Consider the following 20,377-nt stretch of genomic DNA (forward strand, 5'->3'; position numbering starts at 1 on the left):
TACATCTTATTCACCCGAGCAAGAAAGCAATATATGAAATGTAGCATAGAATAAACATCTTACTGTACTGTATTAACCTATAAATGAAGTCTATGCACTGCTCTTTTAGAAATCAGAACCCTTTGTCTCACTCTAGCCTCCTCCATAAGGTAAGAGAATTGCATGTATCAAGTCAGGTCAAGTCATGTTTATTTGTATAGCCCTTAATCACAAGGTGTCTCTAAGGGCTGCACAGACCAGATTATTGCAAACCACGTACTATTATTACACCAACCCCTGATCGAAAACCTACATGATGGCAAGGAAAGACTCAATAACCTCAAAAATATCAAAAAGTTGTAAACCTGTTAAAACGTTTTGAAAAGTACTCAAAAGTAAGAATAAGTACTAAATACAATAAAAAGTACTGAAAAATAAGCGTGGGCGGAATGATGCAACTATCGATATCTATACCGAGTTAGTACTTGGATTGGATTGATATTATTGCTTTGCGATCAATACTGTGCTCCGTCTACAACAATCACAAATTTGTTTTTAATAAATCAGCTTCAAAATAAAATATAAGGTCCTAGTTTTAAGGACTAGATTTGATGCTTTGTTTTGTAGTAATTTTGTTGTATTTCCTTTGTATACACATAAAGAGACAGTGGGGACGATGTTGGCACCCCAAAAACTTTTTAAGAAGTATTTTATTAACTGTTATATTATGTTGGACTATTTTCGGCATTTTTTTTCGTTATGAGAGTACTCTGTATCTGCAAGTTCATTCGTTCTCGGATCAAGATCTTGTGTAGAATTTCTCGTTACTTGGACAAATCTTCGGGCCCGGTCACACAGCCGTTTGCGTCTGAATCACGCAGACGACGCTTTGAGATCGCCATACAGCCGAGATACAGCAGTGCTTTACACGCGGTCGGAAATTCACACGCGGTTGGCAGCGCGAAAAAGTTTTGCGCTGCTCAAAACTTTAGGGCCCGGTCGCCAAGTCTTTCACAGGCGTATCGAGGCTGAATCACGGCCAGAAATTTCTGCCCGTGAAGCAGACGATGTTGGACGCTTTGAGATCGCCATATAGACGAGATACAGCAGTGCTTTACACACGGTCGGAAATTCACACGCGGTTGGCCGCGCGAAAAAGTTTTGCGCTGCTCAAAACTTTAGACCACGTGTAACCGCGGGCGGCACACGAGGTAATGACGCGGAAATGACGCGGAACGACGTGGAACAACGTGCTCTGGCCGCGGCCAGGCCGTGGTTACACATGGGTAGGACGCGAAATTTCAGCGGGTAATCGTGGGTGGAGCACGGTCATAGCATGTTCTGCGCCTGTATCGCGGTGTTATTACGTGAAATTAGCGTGTTACGCGTGTGACGGTCAAACGCCTTTCTCCGCGTATATACAGCGCGATTTGCCAAGCACACGTCAGTTGTGCTCGAGACGTCAAGGGGTGAACATGGATCCCCGTCACTGTAGTGACCTCGTCTTAATCCATTTTTATTTCTTGACATTCATTTTCATTTCATAACAAGATAATAAAATAAAAATGAAAAACTATTACAATAATAACATATTGGCTTCTTCGGTGCCATAGCTTGAAATCTTGATCTTCACGGGACTGTGTCTTGAGCGGTTATGATTTCTACAGCCCGGTGTTATGCCGAGAAATGCATCCCCTCGCTACTACAACCACTTTTACCTCGTTTTATCTCACTTTTATATCACTTTTAGGGAATGTAATGGCGAACATATAACCAAATCCACTTCGTCTTGCATTTGTTGGGAATGTAATACAACATAAACCATTCCTTCGTTGTTTTTGTTGTGAACGTAATCGAACGGTAATGCACACCGTACAGTATATAAATCACTTTTGAGAACTGTTAGGCACTCTACCGTAAAGCTTATTATGCAGAAATAAGCTTTATGGTAGAGTGCATAACAGTTTCAATACGAGCGATTTGAATAGAAAAATGCAAAATAAACATGTTACCTGCTCAAAAGTGATTTGTATACGGCGTGCATTACCGTTCGATTACATTCACAACAAATACAAAGACGGAATGGTTTAAGTTGTATCACATTCCCAACAAATGTAAAACGAAGTGGTTTTGGTTCGCCATTAAATTCCCTAAAAGTGATATAAAAGTGAGATAAAACGGGGCAAAAGTGGTTGTGGTAGCGAGGGGATGCAAATCTCGGCAAGGATGCATTTCTCGGCATAACGAAGGCTCGACAGCTTTTATACCCGTGGTCCACACGAGAAAATGACGCGGAAATGACGTGATGAGGAAGCGGAACAGTCGCCGGCGTCTGTTTTGCGGGCATACCACGATGAACAGCGGGTTGGCCAATTTTGCGCATTTTCCATCGCGGGCAACCACGGGCAAAAAAAAAACGCAAAAATTTACCCGCGATACAGACGCAAACGGCTGTGTGACCGGGCCCTTCCCCATAAGAAATAACTGGAAACCAATTGATCTGTTTCTGGGCTCACAAATTCATCCAAGCTTACCCTAAATAGCGATTAAACACATCTACCTGATCACTAAAAACACATGAAAAAATAGGCTGGTATCCTTACTCGTCCATCCCTAACATGTAAATAATTAGGACTTCTAACTGAATTAGAGTTTCAGTTGTTAAATGTGCTTTTCCATTGCGAGCAAATCATGGCTTTGCATTAAAAAAAGAATTTGAAATACATTGACCCCTCTATATACAAGATTAATTAGTTGGCGGAGCTCTTATCTAGAATTTATCCTACCTCAAACGAGTTTCCCCCATAAGAAAAAAGTGAAAACGAATTAATTAACCCCAAATTAAGATATCACTAAAAACACTTCCAAATTATAATTAAACACACAAATCCAGTTACAAGAAAAATACTATTATATTAATTCATAGATTAATGAAGTTGCACCTATAACGAGCACACGTAGGAGTGAAGGAGAAAGGTGTAGGAGGAGTGAGGAAGCGCAAAGGGGCATGATAAGAATAACAAAAACATAAGTGCACGGGATCGTGGCTGTATGATGGGAAATGCGTGTGCTGACTGGGACAAACTGATGCTGTCGGGGAGTGTTCTCAAACACTCGGCCCTCTAGCGGTACCGTCTGGTAGTTATCATTCGTTGGATTTTCACTCGTATGTTTTTGCCCGAATGATATCTCAAATTTCTCGTAACTAGAGTAGCTACTATTTGGCGCGGACACTTTAGCTGTATGAAAAATATGCATAATATAATGTGAAAAGTCAGGCATTTTTAAAAGGACAATCTAAAAATTGTTAAGTCAAATGAGAGAACTTTAACAGTGTATAAGCATTTTATATTTCCATGGTTACAGGTAAGGCACAGCCTCACATACCAACCCTCCTTGCCCGTCACTGAAATACTTATAAGGGCATTTTCTTACATATTGTTTATTTATCAGGGTGTAGCATTTTAAAGGTGTTGTATTCAACTTTAAAGAAAGGTCCGTCATTTGATGTCAACTTCGCTTAGTTTTAGCTACAAACAAAATTGTTTGCACGTCTTTTCTGGCAATCTTCCTCATCCCTCTCCATGTAGATGAGCTCTCCTTATGTGCTTTTCCTCACCTGTTTTTTTTATGATTTGTTGAGTTTCAGGAGAGCCTGCTTTTTTGAGGAAAGATATCAGTCAGTCATCTTTATCCTAAAATTGATCAGAAACACAGGACCCCTTATTACTAATCGTGACAATCGTTACTTGAGATCTTATTTGTAACCAACAGCAAGTGGTATAATAATCGACCCCAGGGTCTTAAAAAGTGAGTGGACTTTCTTATTTAATTTATATTTCATAAATTCAATATGAATGAAATTTCTGTGCATTGATTATTGGGACATTGTGATTATTTTTGACATGACTATTCAATATATTTTATTGATGCCTACTATGTTCTAAAAGCACAATTTATATTTGAAATTTGTTGGTGTAAGAATAAAAAACTGACATGCAGTAAAATTTTTGTCAGTCAGATTTACAAATCAATAAACCCTTATCTTTTTTTTTCATTTGATTGAGAGAGCGAACAAGCTATATATAAACTGTATAATTTAGAAAACAAATGTTGTATTGTCTTACCTTTACTTATAAACAAAGTCTATGCACTGCTCCCTTTGAATCACAGCATCAATTTATAGGTAATCTTCCATTAGAAAAGAAAATTCATGCAACGAGAATAAAATTACTGAATTGATTGACTTTCTATTAACTTGCTCATTTTATAACTAACTCTATTGCTTAGGGCTGAAGTATGCTCCAAATCTGAATCATTGGTCTCACTGTCGCCCTCTGCCATGAGGCAAGAAACATGCATGCCTCACTCTGCATCTGCATTACATTACATATAATGTGAAAATTCAGCGATTTTGAAAGCGACAACCTTACAATTGTGAGATAAAATGAGGAAAAAACTTTAACACTAAATAAATATGACCATTCTTAATTTCCCTGATGACAGGCATGTCACTGGTAAAAAAGCAATATCAACCACAAGAATCATTTTCACAAGGTAGTGAATTTGCTATTAGCTGTTCACTAAAAATCAAGGAGTCCAGAGCTCAAGTAACCTCTTTCCTAAAACACTATGGGCTGTGAATGGTCCTTACCTCGGGCCCGACCGAGAGTGATGTCATTTTCACTCAACAGCAAGTGTCAAAATGGCTGGCCACAAACATGGATAAAAATAAGTGAAATTTGCCATCTAATTCAACTTCCATAGAATGTCACTTTAAAGTATTCTCAAAATGAACATTTTCTTACAATTAGGCACATTCCGACTCCAGAAACTTGGTCTCAAAGTTGACCTGTCTAGCTTGTTTGTTGTACAGCTGTGACGTCAGGTGAGGCAAGCTTCGAAACAGACAAAGTAATAAATAAATAATAATAATATAATAAATAATATAATATATAATAATAATAATAATACATATATATATATATATATATATATATATATATATATATATATATATATATATATATATATATGTAAATAAAGAGTCTTTTCACACTCGCGTGTTCTTCTCGAATTTTGTTCCATTTCATGCAAAATTTTCTTTCGGCCAGCGGAAAAAAACAAAAAACTTCTTTCAAGCACTCGTAACCTCTTAGACTAATTAAAGCGGAAAACAATATGGAGGTGGGCGTGTACATAGGCTTGTTGGCGTTACTCTGATTTACGTCACAGCTCAGGGGGTCAGGATATCAAGGTTCATGGTTCACTTCTTTATTAACTGCCTGGGTTGTCAGGGCAACTATGAGAACGCTATTCTGGACAGCTTTCTCCACTGTTGACGTTTCCTGGCCATTTTTGGGTCGTGGGATAGACGGCACCAGTCCATTGATTAATGTTGCCGGCCAGTTCTTTTTTCAGTCCTACTCTCCTCTACCCCCTTGGACTGAGAATTATCTTGGCCAGTCCTAATGATCTTGTGACATTACCATATCACTGCCATTTTCGTCTGCGTTCAGTTTACAACAGTTCTTTGTAGGGCCAATGTGCCCTCTGATGGTGTTGCCCATCTTTTTGTTTGTCACATGGGCTATATAGCTTATGCCAACAAGTTTCCTGTAGCTTCACAGCTCCATGGCCTATTTTGTTATCCAGTTTTGCTGCGAGAGTAGATGGACGTAACAAGCGCTTGCATGAGTCTGATGTTTGATCTCACTGCTATGTTCTTGTCCCTCCAGATGGGTTTAAGTCTGGCCAGTGTGGCCGTGGTTTCAGCTATCCTCACCATGATTTTTAATTCAGATCCCTATATTGATACAACAGCTCCAAGATATCTCGTTTGATGACAGGTTAAAGCATTTGGTAGTTGATGGTGATGGTTAAGGTGATGCCTTGAGGTTCGTTGGTCATTACTTAGTTTTTTTTCTATACTAATTTCCATCCCATACTGTAATGATGCTTTTTCCGGACGATTGATCAGAACTCTGAGTTCCTGTTCTTCTTCTGACAATCTTGAAATATCATCAGCAAAACGAAGGTTTGTGACATTATTCACCCAAATACTGACTGTACCTTCATGATGCTCCAGAACTTTGGACACGATCCTTACTAGGAAGATGTTGCTTAAAGTGGGAGAGAGAATGCAGCCTTGTCGCACACCGAGTGTGGTTGGAAACCACTTTTCAATGGTACCATTAATCAGTACCACACTGTTGCCTGTTCAATGGTCTGAGCAAGTTTCCGTCCAGTGCAGCATGCCAGCCCACACAGAATATAACATTAGTGAAAAGGTGGGCCTGTTTATATCCACCTACAAAATATAACCAATACGAGGTGGCGTATTTTCTCCCTACTGATATTCTGATTTTCTACCTACAGTATATACTCACATCCAAGCCGTATTTACAATTATAAAATACTGAAATCAGAGGTTCAGTTTATATGTGCATATTTGTAAGTCACCAGAAGCAAATAGTAGGCAGCGCGGAGGGAGGGGGCCTCACTTATGCAGGAATAAAAAACTAACAGAAAATCAATGTGGCAAATGTGAGCCCCGAATCTACGGTATAAGGGTAACTACATTTTCTCTTTATATTTTGTATTTTTGCAACACACCATGCCGGGACAAAAAAATACAACGTCTTGGACATTAGCCTGATATGGATGATGAAATCTTTGAGTGGTTTAAGGCAAAATACAAAATGGATATTGAGTGTCTCGGCTGTGTTGGTTTTGCAATCTCTTGAAATGGCACAGGCAAATACATATGAAAGGTTCACTTCTTCCACAGGTGAGTGTACTCGTTTTCACTTATTTATTTTTTTAGGTGGTTATATGTAAGCAGTTATGATTTTGCTGTTCTTGGGCTAGGATGTTTTCAGGCTGTAGTTGTATTCAGTTCAGTAGGACCTTTAGCATATTTTTACTTGTACGGCTGATGAAACTGATGGTTTTGTACTTGGAGCATAGGTTTGCTTTTTTCGGTAGCATAATCACTCGTGAATATGTCCATGCAGATGGCCACTATCCTGTTTGCCAGATTTTTCTGTAATTCTTTGTCAAGATGTCTATAGTTTGCTCAACACCATTTCATAGGAGTTCTGACAGGATGCTGTCAATTTCTGGAGAGTTTCCGTTTTTCAGCGAGGTAATTGCTGCCTCTGCTACTTGTTGTCGGATAGGAAGGTCATCTCTTTCCCCTTGGCCGGAATTTCTAAAGACCTCAGGGTGGTCAATTGATCGTGGAGTTTGGAACGGTATTCTGTTCATGATCTATTTTTATTAGTTATCTTAATCCCTGTCTAATCCTAAATGCTGCAGACTCTAGTCTGTCTTGTTTCAAAAACATGTACTATTTCCTTACATTTAGCCAGTTTAAGAATTTGAGATTACCATTGAAAATATAAGGAATGCAAAGAATGAATGATTGTAATGATATCAGGATATTTGCCTGTAATTTTTGGAACACAAAAAAGTTATAAGACTTGTTTGAAGCCACGTTTAATTGTCATTCAAAGTTGTGAAATGTTTACACAACTAATGGGCGCAAGCCATTAACAGCATATTATGGAACACGGCCATTTATTTGCGGAAAAACATGAAACCACAATAAAATACCAATTAATTGCATTAGTCACACATTTAAATAACTGAATTAAAAAAAAAACATTTACAGTAGGACCGAAATACTTAAAACACAGTGTGAAACACTGCTCACATGGTGATGATGGGTTCGATGACTTCTTCCTCGGCCTTCTCCATCAGTTTGTTGGTGTCCACAACGTCGGGCTGTGTCCGCTCGCGGCCAAAGTACAATGGGTTGTCGAAGGTAGGAAGCGCACGTGGCGACTTCTTGTACAGGAAGAAGGCAACGACAGCCACCGCTGACGTGATGGTGATGATAAGAACCACGATCAGGCTGGTGTGCCTGCGCGAGCTGTCGTCTTCACTTATGTGAGGCTCTGCACACAAATTTTCAGAACATCGGGTTTTTTTAGTTTGTGCACTCAGCATATTCATTGTTGGGAGTAATGTGTTACAAAGGAACACAATTACTTTTCTCTATAACTAGTACTCTAACACTTATTAATAAAATTGTGTAACTCGACTGTCATACAAAAAGGTGTGTCAATCCGCTACTGTCTACTGTACGCACAAAATCCAACTGAATACAGTTACAGTGGCGCCATCTTAAGCACAGAGTACAAAGTTCACCTGTGCGTCAATAACATTGTATACGTACGTAAAAGAGCTTGAGTAGTATTTTGTTGTTGATGAAGAATTGGGTAGCCTGCTTAAATGAATGCACTATAAAAATCACTGTTTTTAGTACAATGAGTAAAAATAATATTTAACCGCGTGTTACCTGTACCACTGGTGATCTAGTGTTAACGTATTTGCCCTCTCACCTCACTTCTTGGGTTTGATTCCCATTGCATTAAATGTTTTGTGAATCTGGTCAGTAAAACAGGTTACTACTTTGAATGGGGAACCCTCTCAACTCTCATTTAATTTGGGTACATGCTCCACTCATATGTAGTTTACCCAGCTGAAAGGTCTTGAATTCACTCAAACTTATGGCATCAAATTAAACTTCCAATTTTCTGTTCAATTTAAGCGTTTTGTGTGTCTTATAGGGCTGCAATAAACAATTATTTTGATAATCCATGAATCCGTGGATTATTCTTTCGATTAATCGATGAATCGGATTTTTGGAAAAAAACACATTTTTTAAATTTCCCTCTACATTCAAAGTATATACGTTTTGGACTGATAGAAGATGCACAAAACTATAGAATACTCTATAATCTAAAACAATAGAAAAATAAAGTGTTTTTGAAATGACTTAACAATAAACAAAAATACATACAAATGCATGCGATACGCCTGAAAAAGCATAAGCTACGGTACTCTTTAATTCAAAGATCGTATTGCATTTAGACTTATCATACAAAACAAAAAGAAAGAAAAAGCAATATAATTAATTTTATGTGGAGCAAGATTTTTATCCGCCCCAAAAATATCGAAATATAAATCCACTTTTCAAATGTTGTCAACGAATTTTTTTATTTTGATATTTTTTACTCTGCCTTCTTGCAGCACTTTCTGTTTCCTTAAAGAAAGGTAACATTGTAGCTTTTCATGCAATTTTTTTCTGTAACGATGCTATCTTCAATAAAGAAAAGATTCTTTCAACAAATTAAAGATACTTTCATAAAAACGATCTCAAGGCGCCGTCTGCCAGACCAAACTGTTACAACAATCCTACAACTTCTCAACAAGAGCCAAGCTCAGTATTGATTTAACATGCTCAGTGGCTCATAATTCGAGCAACATGACGAATCGATGAGGTTATTAGTTGCCATTGCTTTTAATAATTGATTTTAAAATTTTTATCGATTCGTTGTTGCAGCCTTGGTGTCTTATTAAAAATGTCAGTTTTTTGAAAAATGAATAATCAGGAAGAACTTACGATATTCAGGGTCAGTATCTCTGGGCATCACTGTAAGGGACAAAACATCCTTTACACAAACCTAAAATGCTTTTGAAAATTGTTGTTATTCAAAGTCGCAACCTTTAGCTGTTTCGCAGATGTATGCTCGGTCATTCCACCTCAAGCCGGATGACCACTGGCCATCTGAGGTTCGCATCTCTCCATAGTCCCGCTCAGTAGCATCTTCACCCCAGTTCGTGTAATCCAGTATTGTTTTGTCCAACCACAGCCATAAGCCTAACACCAAACGAAGATGTCGTTAAGGGCTTCCGGCAGTACTGTTCTGAAATTTCAAAAGAGAAATAGATGCCAGCTCACCTTTGTGTGTTTTGTACAGGCCAATCCAGAAAGAGCTGTGGCTGTCCTGAAACATTTCCACATTGTTTTGAATAAATGATTGCTCCTCGGGGTCTTCGATGCTGGCTAAATATCCACCTTTAAAAAAGAAAATATTTCATATTTCCTTCCCAGTGAACAGGGCTCCGTTGGTGATAGTAGTAAGAGCAGTGTTGGGACTATTGTGTTAAAAATAAGTTACTTTTCTCTGTAACGGGTACTGTACATACTTTTTAATAAAGTTCATGAATCAATTACTATGTCTTTTGCTCATCAAAAGTTCCCCATTCGCTCTTGTATAAAACTGAATATAACATTAGTTTATATCTACCTAAAAATACAACTAATACAAGGCGGAGTAATTTCTCCCTACTGAAGGGCTGATATTCTCCCTACCGTACATACACACACCCAAGCCAATCCTCACAACTACAAAATAAAATAATGAAACCAGAGGGTCCGTTGGTATGCAAATATTGTGCGTCACCAGGAGCAAATAGTAGGAAGCTCGTAGGGAGGGGTCATGTTTAATACAGGAAAAACAAACGGGAAGTGAATGGGGAAAATGTGAACACAAATTTTATGAAAAAAAGAGTGTGAATAGTGAATTTTTTTCTTTTTCTCTGTTTTTTTAACGATAAATCCTGGCTGCAGAAAAAAAAATCTTGGACATTCCTCAGAAATGGAGAAGGATATATTCGAGTGGTTTGGAGACAAAATACAAAATGGATATGGAATGTCTCAGCTGTGTTAGTTTGCAATCTCTTAAGATGGCACAAGCAATGAAACATAAAAGGTTCACCGCTTCCACTGGTTAGTGTAAATGTTTTAATGGGTCGGACTCAAAGTGAGTATATGTGGTGATTTTTAACTAAATACTCACTTTCGGAGTACAGCTCTACTTTCGTGTCAGTAATCAGGGGAGTAAGGTAATTTATTTTGAGTTGAAGTAGCAAGGAATTGTAACTAGTAACTTTATTTTCCCAGTGTCGTACCCAACACTGGCAAAGAGATGCTAAATCAAACTAAGAATACATAGGACTTTCATCACCTGAGGCTATGTATTTGTCACTGTGTAAAAAAGAAAACAGTGCAGAAAAACCTACCATGTCTGGCACAGCTGGAGGCTGCATCCGGCCACTCGATTTCGTCGGTGACAAACATGTAACAGTGGCTCTTATATGGGAGCCACGTGTAACTCTGGCTATAATCAGTCACGGTGTCATCAGGGCAAACCCCCGGATAGTTGGCTGACTGTGTTGGCGGCACATCTGCGCGAAAAACTCATAATGTAACTCATTTAATGTATAAAACGTATTTGAAAAAAAAAAAAACATTTGCACATGAATAATTTCAGAAGAGTAATAATAAAACACAATTGTTTTCCTTATTACTTTATGTAAAAGTTGTACCATACTGACATCACCATGACATTAACGCTGCACATATATTTTGGAGAAATTCAATTGTACTAAATGATTACTCAATGGCATGTTCTTTGTTCCGTGCTTTCAGTACAAATTTGCTGTGCGATGTTTCAAAGCAAATGAAGGGACTGTTAATGGCGATCATTTCTTTCACCGCTTCTCGGTTATTCTTTTATGCCAATTGTTTATTTGATGACCTTGTTTTGTGACCATGTTACGGTACTTCTGAAGCCGCTTTGCTTTTTCATTTTGATTAGTTTTTCTTACTCGGTGTTCTTACACTTTGGACCAGAAAACGGGCATAACAAACAGTTGAAAAGGTTTTAGCACCCCTGATCAAGATTTTCCTTTATAAATTGGTTGTTTGGTTTAGTTAAATATACCATTTAGCAGACAAAAACAGGGATATTCTAGTTGTGCATATATTTGGGTACCCCGACAAAAAAAAAATCCACAATATTAATACATCTATTTGTATAGCTTCCGAAGCAGGTCTGGATTCTGGCCGCACGTATTTTTGACCATTCTTCTTTTCAAAACACTTCCAGTTCTGTCAGGTTTGATGGATTTTCGTAGTTTTCATAGAAATTGTAATTTGCCAAGATTTGGCATAGCACACCACACAAAAATAGTTGTATTTGACAAGCAGTATAAAATACAAGAAATGATCTGTGGTAAACTAAATCATTGTAAGAACATGCAGGGATACGTATAAACTTCTAGTAAAATTGCTGTTGATATTTAGGCCAAAATGACAAAAACCTTTGGTAAAATTGTGAACAAAATGCTTGTACAAATATGTTTTCTACAATTGTTTTCTCATATGGGGAAAAAATGAAGCCTTATTTGCAATTACAATACGTTTTTACCGTGTTGTTTGTTGCATTATTTGCTTAATCTTTCATTATTTGCCTTTTCATGGTTTCTGGTTTCATTATTGGTTTATCGTTAGATTGTATTTTGTAACCATACATAACAAATAAACAGTGGTTTATATCACACCTGTCGACTGCATGCAAACGGCGTACATGGTGGCATTGCACTGGGCTGTTTTGAATTTTCCATCCACATCCAAATACACGCAAGGCCGGTTCTGGCTTGGTTCGCCTTCAGCCCAGCTGGCCATGCTCATGTGCCAGCCGTCGACATATCGGAAATAACCACCAGTCTGAAAGCAAGGTGCTCGTTATTTACAAAGAAATTGCGTTTTAATCGTGATGGCTATGCGCCGCCAGCGCACCTTCTGCTTATTCAGTCCGATCCACAAAGGGGAGTTGAGATTCAAGGCCAAGAGCTCCACGTAGGCCAGCGTCCACTCATTCCTCAGACTGGCCAGGTTGGCTTTGTTGCCGTCACAGTGCTTCTTGGCCGCATCCCAGGTCATGTTGACTGGCACGGCCATGATGCTGTCGTTTCCCAAGGATACAAAGATGTTGGGAACGGCCGGCTCGGATTGGGATGGGAGCCCTGGGTCTTTTTAAAAAAGAAAAACATCTATATGAAAGAATGAACAGTGTTTATTGTCATTGTACAATTGTAATACAAAATTTGATCGTTTCTCCTTTCAGTGCAAGTAGCGATGTAGAAAGCAACCGGTTATCTGCACGCTAGCATCGGGGATCCTCGGATTGAGATAGGTCTCCTTAAAGATTAAAATGCAACAGTCACAAATGCAGCGGTTTCCCACGAGTTGTAGCTCCCTATGCAAAACAATTTCTGAAGACAAGTTTATTATTTCCACGTCAACAAAAGCCTAATTACCACATCTATCCAAAGTGAAGAATTGAAATCTGTTCATTGTTTATATCGTATTTTTGCTTGTAATTGCACATATACTATTAATAACCTTCTACCATTGCATTTTTTTCTCCTCATTATAGTAATAAATACACTCACATTACTTTTTGAGTAAAAGTTAATTAAGTGTTTTTAAATACCATACCATAAGTACGGGACAAAAAATAATAATTACAGTTGGCGTTGAGGCTCGAAAAATTGTAAGTTTTGTTACGTTGTGTCGATAACAAACCTTCCTTTTGCCTGCAATATAGCAAACAAACTACAGAGGGCTGACATATCAACGTAATCAACAACAGCTCCCTAGTGTTTCTTTACCAAACTGTTTGGTAGATGTAAAAAATTTAGACGCACGCACAATGCTAATAGTGCCGTTTTTAACAAGAAATTTGACATGAAAACTGAAAAGTTGGTACTGTATTTGAAGATAGGTCAAAAGTGCAAGAGCTGTAGCAGCACCTAGTGCCTGTGTCTGTGAGCCACTGCTTTGGGGGGGTTATTTTTTGCATTTGCCCTCATGAGTATTGGTATCTAACACAATAAAGTTTTTAGAGACACTTTCAAAGAGTAATATTAACACTCACTGGTGTGAACAACATAACACTGGTGAGTTTACTAAATTATTAAATCATTGTAGTTGTTTAAATTGTATTGGGAATTCATGTAAAGACCTTTGCAACAAACTGTTGACAAAAGTCACAGGGGCTTAGCTGTTTTGTATTTTCCTCTTCAGCTGACAAATCATGGAAAACCCTCAGATCATCCTCCTCCCCCTTATCTCACTATACCCGCTGCCCGTCTCAGCTCCATTGGGAGCAGAGTTTTCAGCCGCTCTGCGCCCCAGTTCTGGAACTCATTGCCGCCTGACCTCCGAAATTCCGCCACCCTGTCCACCTTTTAATCCAGACTCAAAATCCACCCCCTCAGACTATCCCTTTCATGATCGTCTGCCTCACATACTGCCTCCTTTTAACTCAACTGTGTTTTTTATTGACTATTTATTACATGCTTGTTTTATTCTTACTTTATTGTTGTTTGTTACTCTATGTACAGCGACCTTGGGTGTCCCAAAAGGGGCTTTGAAGTAGAATGTTTTATCATTATTATTATTATTAATGTTATTATTATTATCAAAAACTGTGCTTTCCTTAGTAATTCTGTGGACTGTGATTGTTCAGTCCTGAAAATGAATCCATGGCTATTTCAATGATCACATCAGTGCAAAGCTTAAGAAGTTTAAAAAAAAAAATTACATTGCACGTACCGAGACTCCTAGTACAGATGAATCCATTGGTGTCATTGCAGGACTTGATCATCCACTTGCCAATCCCATTAGTAGGGTTGTTGCTCATGATAACACAGCTTTCCTAGAAAAGATGTAGGTTGGCAAACTTTCTCTTTTATCATTTTCACAAAAAAGAAAAGAAAAGAAAACGACAAACATATTTGAATAGAAAATGCACATAAGATGCTGAATGGTTTTTCAATTTTTCATATCGTCAGCTTGATCAACAAATTACAATTGATGGTCAACATTCATTTGTGTCAGACCACAATATCGTATTATAAACATTTTAATAAATTCGTATCTACCTCATTCCATCTTTGATAAAACGTCCCCGGACGACGTCTGTGCGTCTATAACAATGGAAAGATTTAAATCCATAGCAAACACTCCAAAGTTAAGCACATTTCATTCATACGCATGTTAACCATCTATTTGCACCTACTGAGTAGCCCCAGTTGGTGTATCGCCTCGGTTTCCCGTCACTCCAAAAAAATGCTTCTTGCTTCAAACTGTTGAGACCGATCCACAGGTCTGCTGCCACTTCAGCCATTTTGGTGACTAAATACGCTGGAGATTTTTAAACATGACATTTTAAGACTCAATGGAAAATGGTAAATGGTGCTTTTCAAGTCATTGAAGACCTCCGAAAGCGCTTTACAATGTGCTCCACACTCACCCATTCACACGCACACACCAATAGCCAGAAAAAGAACAACAGCATTTCCTCTACTTTATTCAGTATGTTTCGTAAACGTCAGCTCACCTTGCACCCGCCTGGTGGGTATAGAAACTAAATTGCCACCCATTGAGTAGCACTGTTTCCTCGCCTCTTCCCAAGTGGTCTTACGAATACTGTTGATGCTGTAGCACTGGCAATGTTAAAGGAAGGAGTACTTTTAGACACACATTTAGTGACATTAGTGACAGTTTCTACACTAGCAAAAAATAAAAAGAAACTGTAACCGTGCAATCAGAGGAGGTTATTTTTTCAACCTCTAAATTTTCACATTATTATATGAATATATATGAATTTAAAATTACTATCTAAAGTATTACTGGGCTGAGCTTCTGCAGTACCACAGTGAATCACGCAATTGTCTTGCCTCACGGCAAAGGGCGAAAGTGAGACCAAGGTTTGTGATTTGGTGTACACTCCAACCCCAAACAACAAAATTCGTGCTAGTATACAAAGCTAGAAAAAAGTCAAGCCAACAATTTTTTTTTCTTGTCGCATGGCCTGTTTATTCATATTGATCCATAATGATGATAATAATCTATTGATACTTTATTCAATAGGAGCAGCGCATAGAATTAATTTATAAGTTGAAGGAAAGACAATGATTTTTTTATCTCTACTGCTATCAATTGCTTTCTAGCTCTGGAAATCAAATGATGAATAAGATTGGTTAAATTTTTGTTCCTTACCAGACATGAACCTTAAAGCACGTTGCTGGAAAGTAATATTTGCCTCCAAAACAAAAATGAAAGGGGGTAATAGAAGTTAAACTCAAGGACAGCAACAGTTCGAATTTACTGGTTATGGCAAAAAGGTACTATTGCAAGTGTCAATGGTCCAGTACAAGCGTCTAGGTTTTTGTTAAACTTTATCGAATGATGACGACATCCTTACCCTGGAGTCAAACTTGGTCCACTTGAGAGGGCAGCCGCCTTTGGGTGCAACCGTGGGGGGTGCAGTTGTGTTGACTTGTACCGTCGTTCCACGTTTGCAAATAAACTGATGCTCTTCACCGCAGTTGAAGCCCCGCCACAAGCCTGCCAATACATGACATTGGGTGAGTGGTTGCCAAGCAGAAAGTCTGACACTTATGTGGACGTTTTTTGCTTGTAATGTGGTTGAGATTTAAATTAATTCTGCAGTGTAAATTCTATGGGTGCAGACTCCAACTCAATCCCCTAAAAAGTGTCTCTTTTGGGTACACACTGAATAGAGTTGTTCCTTTAGCTTACAGAATGCAGTGCTAACAATCTCTTTGAATCTTCTGTAGTCAATAGCAAATTATGAAATTCACATTTGCTTTTAAAACTACAAAAATTGGGGGGGAAAAACAAGCAGTGCTCATTTTTGTATTTTTAATGTTACTTGTTCTTTGGTTATTCATAGTGCATTACAAACATATGTCATAAAACCTCATGTTGAGGTTTTGAGTGTTTCCTTCCCCTGATGTAGGTTTTAGATCAGGGAATGGTGTAAAATAGTCTGTAGTCTGTGTTATGTGCAGCCCTTTGAGACTTATTGTGATAAAGGGCTATACAAAGAAACATGACTTGACTTGACTTAATAATTTCCATTTATATAGAGTTAAAGCAACCCAGATGGAAGTTGAAAACTATCTTACACCGGTGAATATTTTTTTACACTAAACTGATGTGTATTAATGTATTTTCCGCCCTAGAAGAAAAAAATGTCTTTCGTGATATTTTTTATATATATATATATATATATATATATATATATATATATATATATATATATATATATATATATATATATATATATATATATATATATATATATATATATATATATAATATATATAAAATGCACTGGAATATGAGGCGTATGGAACTAAAACTACAGTAAGAGCTAGGGTTGCATATAAAAATAAATCCATCAAAATTAAATTATTTATTTTATAAAACATAAATAAACATTATGACATCTGGTTTCACCACCAAACTAATTAAGCAAAAAACATTTACCATGTTAACGACAAGAGGGCACTCGAAGATTTCTATATGTTTGTCAATCGCAGAACAGTTATCATATGGGGTATCATTTAACAAAAAGACAAACAAGAACATGTCAATTTAATCCAAAAATCTTCATTTTAGTGATCACTGTATGTTTCATAACTCCTGACAATTATTGTCCAAAGCAACAATAAAAGAGGATTTGCCCAGCAATATATGATTAACATGTTTGAAGACACTTGAAGACCATTATATATGTTTCTCAAAGGCAGAACAGTTATCATGTGACGTATCATGTAATTGTGACGATGCATTTCCAATTTTATGCACTGAATTTACCACTATGTAAGGCATACTGGATTATAAGGCGCACTTTCAAATTTCTGGCTAAATTGAGGTATTTAGGTGTGCTTTATAGTCCAGAAAATACAATACATTCTAAAGTAACAGTTTTAAAACTTGAGCTTTGAGTTAGACAATCTTTAAGATAAAGATTTAAAATTGAGTTACAGCTTCAAAGCTGCAAATACTCATTCTTACTTGAAAATGTAAACCTGCTTTAACAAGTATTCAATTAACCAATTGAAAAAGCTTTAACTTTGAAGGCAATAGAAATTAATGCATCTTCGCTTTACTTTTGACGATTCTAAATGCATCATTTTAATCAACGAAATTAATGAAAATGTGTTTTTCCACATAAAAGTGAAAATAACTTAGACCAACACCCTTTTGCTTAAAGTTTAACATTCCACAGTGATGAAAGATAATGAAGAAAAGGACCTCGGCTTAATTCATCTCAAGAGCACAAATGCTCAACTAAATCAAATCTCTGCAGCGCTGACCTGAAACTGATCTCCTCTGTAAAGTAACACCAACTCCGGGCACCGAAAACATTTAAATTACACTTACGTAATTCAAATAACCTCCCAAGAATGTCAGTATTTGCCATAATTGTTGTACCGAATCAATTTGTCGGTGCAGTGGACTTCAAACGTGTTCTCACCCATAAAGTAGGACATGGCGACACAGTTCTCATCATAGCTACTGGGATTAGGTTGGTCCTCATCCCATCTTTGGTACCCCACTGAAGTGCCATCCATCCACCTTGATTGAAACAAAAACATATCAATCTACACTGCTTTAACGGTGTTTTCTACTGTCTATATGACATTTCTAAGACTAAATGCAAGGAATCTAAATGTTACATTTTCACATTTGTGTAAAATCGGTGTTTTAACTTTCTCAGTTTTTGTTTTCACGTTGATCGAAATATATTAGAATGGATCCTGACTCATGCAATATTCTTTAATGACGATACCGCTGAGTATAAAAATATTCTACATCTACAATTACTTATTGTGAGATTTGCTCTTGAACTTGAATAACACAAGTGCTCAAAATATAACAACCATATCCTGAATCACATAAAATCTTAAAAAATGCTACGTTAGAAAATATTAGTTGAGAAATAAAAAAAAGCATAAGAAATTTGTACATTAACCATTGTAGGAAAATCATGAAACAATAAACATTTTATAGAAATTATAACAAAATGTACTAAATCGAAATACTTCACGAAAACAAGACTAGAAAAGAACTACATAAAATATGAAAGAAACATACATAAATGTTGAACAAGAATAGGCTACAAAAATACACTAGTTTCTAATGCCAAAAGTTAAACAATATTGTATATTACTATTTTATGTCCATAACTGTACTAAATATTCTTTATTTCATCCTCTGACAGCACAGGTATATTGGACCATGTTTGTCCATAATTGTAAATGGTTGTGAATAGATTAATTACAAAAAAATGCATTTTCCCTAATCCCAGATGGTACTGTATAATATGTTCTGAAGTAGTAAACTGTATCATGTGGAATTTACTTTATTATTTTGTAATCATTTTCTGAGAGAATCTCGACAAAATGTGAATAATGCGCATGTGTGTTAATGGGACATTATGTATTAATTGCTCCTTGTCATAACAAAAAAAAAACATACCTTAAAAAAAGATTGATTTTAATATCACGCAAAAATACAATATCATACAAATGTGCAATATTTTTTTTTTTTTACACCACATGAAGCTCAACTAGAGGAAGATGACCTGATTGTCTACCGTCTTGCTTCCAAGGGTACCCTCAAAACCCCAAAATGTTGTGAAAAGGCAGAGAAAAAAAAGAAGAAAAACTCTGCGGTTTGGTCGCTTTTAGTCTCTGCAGTTTGTATTGTTCCTTGTGTCTTATAGCATTCATTTTTAGTGTCACCACACAATCCAGCGACATCTAGTCATCAAATATTATTAAGCATCACTTTAAGTCTTTGACATTTTTTTCTTGGAGTGGCAGTAACCTATGTTTTAGTGACTGCTACTCACCAAAAGGAGCCATCAAGGTCCACTGACAAACCAATGTAATAAGTTCCATAGCTTCGAGAAACCTGAATTGACCAAAACCAAATAATTCACTCTTAGAGTCAAGATTTTAACACCAAACCAAATGTAATTGGCCGTACCTGTTTCCATATAAAGATGTTTTCAGCTTCACTGTTGATTGTCACCAAGTCTCCGTGGTGTTGTTTACAGTAACGGCGGGCGTCTTCCATGGCCATGGATACGGAGTTGACAAAGTACTGATTACCTCGCCACTCCAACCAACCATCCGAAGTGGTGTTAAAGTCTAATTAGAGAGGAAACATGATTGACATTGTCTAACCACAAAGTATGCATTTTGATGCCGACAAACCATAATTGCAAGCACACTTGGCCCAGATGAGCCTAATGCAGGCCACATCCATGCCAGATCTTGGCCAGTTGTGCTTGCTCTCAGGGTAAAGTAAAGAAGACCAAACCTGCCTCATGTACAAATAATCCCTTGCTGTAAAGGGTTTAGCTATCGCGGATTTGCTACTTTGCGGATTTTCATCGCGCATAGTGTTCTGCATTCTGATTGGCTAAATAGTCGCCCCGCCCTTTTTCTGCTTGTGTCTGCCTGCATCTTAATGACATTGCGGTCTGAGTTGAACACATACGTAAAACAGCTTGACGAACCTACATTATGTGTGTGTAAATCTTTTTCAATTTCAGGTTTCTCTTAAAGCCATCATGTTAACAAAATGCTCTGGACCAACAAAAGCAGCCGGGGCCAAAAGGTAGAGGAAGATGCTTTCTATCTCCAACATAAGCTTCTCTAACCCTGCTCTAGAGCTGCATAAGGCTCATTGGCACTCCATGGCACTTTTTTAAAGTGACATTTTATTAGGGGGTCCAATATGGCTCTTTCAACATTTTGGGTTGCCAACCGGAAAGTAAATACAGCTTTCCATAACATCCACATGATG

The 20,377-nt window shown here is 37.4% G+C and overlaps 1 protein-coding gene across 1 annotated transcript in view; it reads right to left on the reverse strand.

The window, feature by feature from the left end:
- Nucleotides 1–7,462: 7,462 nt before the first annotated feature.
- Nucleotides 7,463–20,377, reverse strand: part of mrc1b (mannose receptor, C type 1b) — a 40,586-nt gene continuing 27,671 nt past the window's right edge. Inside the window, exons 17-31 of the mRNA XM_088326471.1 lie at nt 19,553–19,716; nt 19,416–19,477; nt 18,036–18,136; nt 15,951–16,093; nt 15,084–15,189; nt 14,763–14,887; nt 14,626–14,670; nt 14,297–14,399; nt 12,476–12,708; nt 12,238–12,403; nt 10,915–11,079; nt 9,791–9,907; nt 9,554–9,709; nt 9,452–9,481; nt 7,463–7,940 (exon numbers count right to left, since the gene is read on the reverse strand). Coding sequence (XP_088182597.1) covers nt 7,693–7,940; nt 9,452–9,481; nt 9,554–9,709; nt 9,791–9,907; nt 10,915–11,079; nt 12,238–12,403; nt 12,476–12,708; nt 14,297–14,399; nt 14,626–14,670; nt 14,763–14,887; nt 15,084–15,189; nt 15,951–16,093; nt 18,036–18,136; nt 19,416–19,477; nt 19,553–19,716 — 1,964 coding nt within the window. The 3' untranslated portion in view covers nt 7,463–7,692. The remainder of the gene's footprint in view (nt 7,941–9,451; nt 9,482–9,553; nt 9,710–9,790; nt 9,908–10,914; nt 11,080–12,237; nt 12,404–12,475; nt 12,709–14,296; nt 14,400–14,625; nt 14,671–14,762; nt 14,888–15,083; nt 15,190–15,950; nt 16,094–18,035; nt 18,137–19,415; nt 19,478–19,552; nt 19,717–20,377) is intronic.

This window comes from Urocampus carinirostris, chromosome 1 (assembly GCF_059441175.1).
Source record: "Urocampus carinirostris isolate Australia breed hairy pipefish chromosome 1, RoL_Ucar_1.0, whole genome shotgun sequence".
In the NCBI taxonomy this organism is placed as follows: Eukaryota; Metazoa; Chordata; class Actinopteri; order Syngnathiformes; family Syngnathidae; genus Urocampus; species Urocampus carinirostris.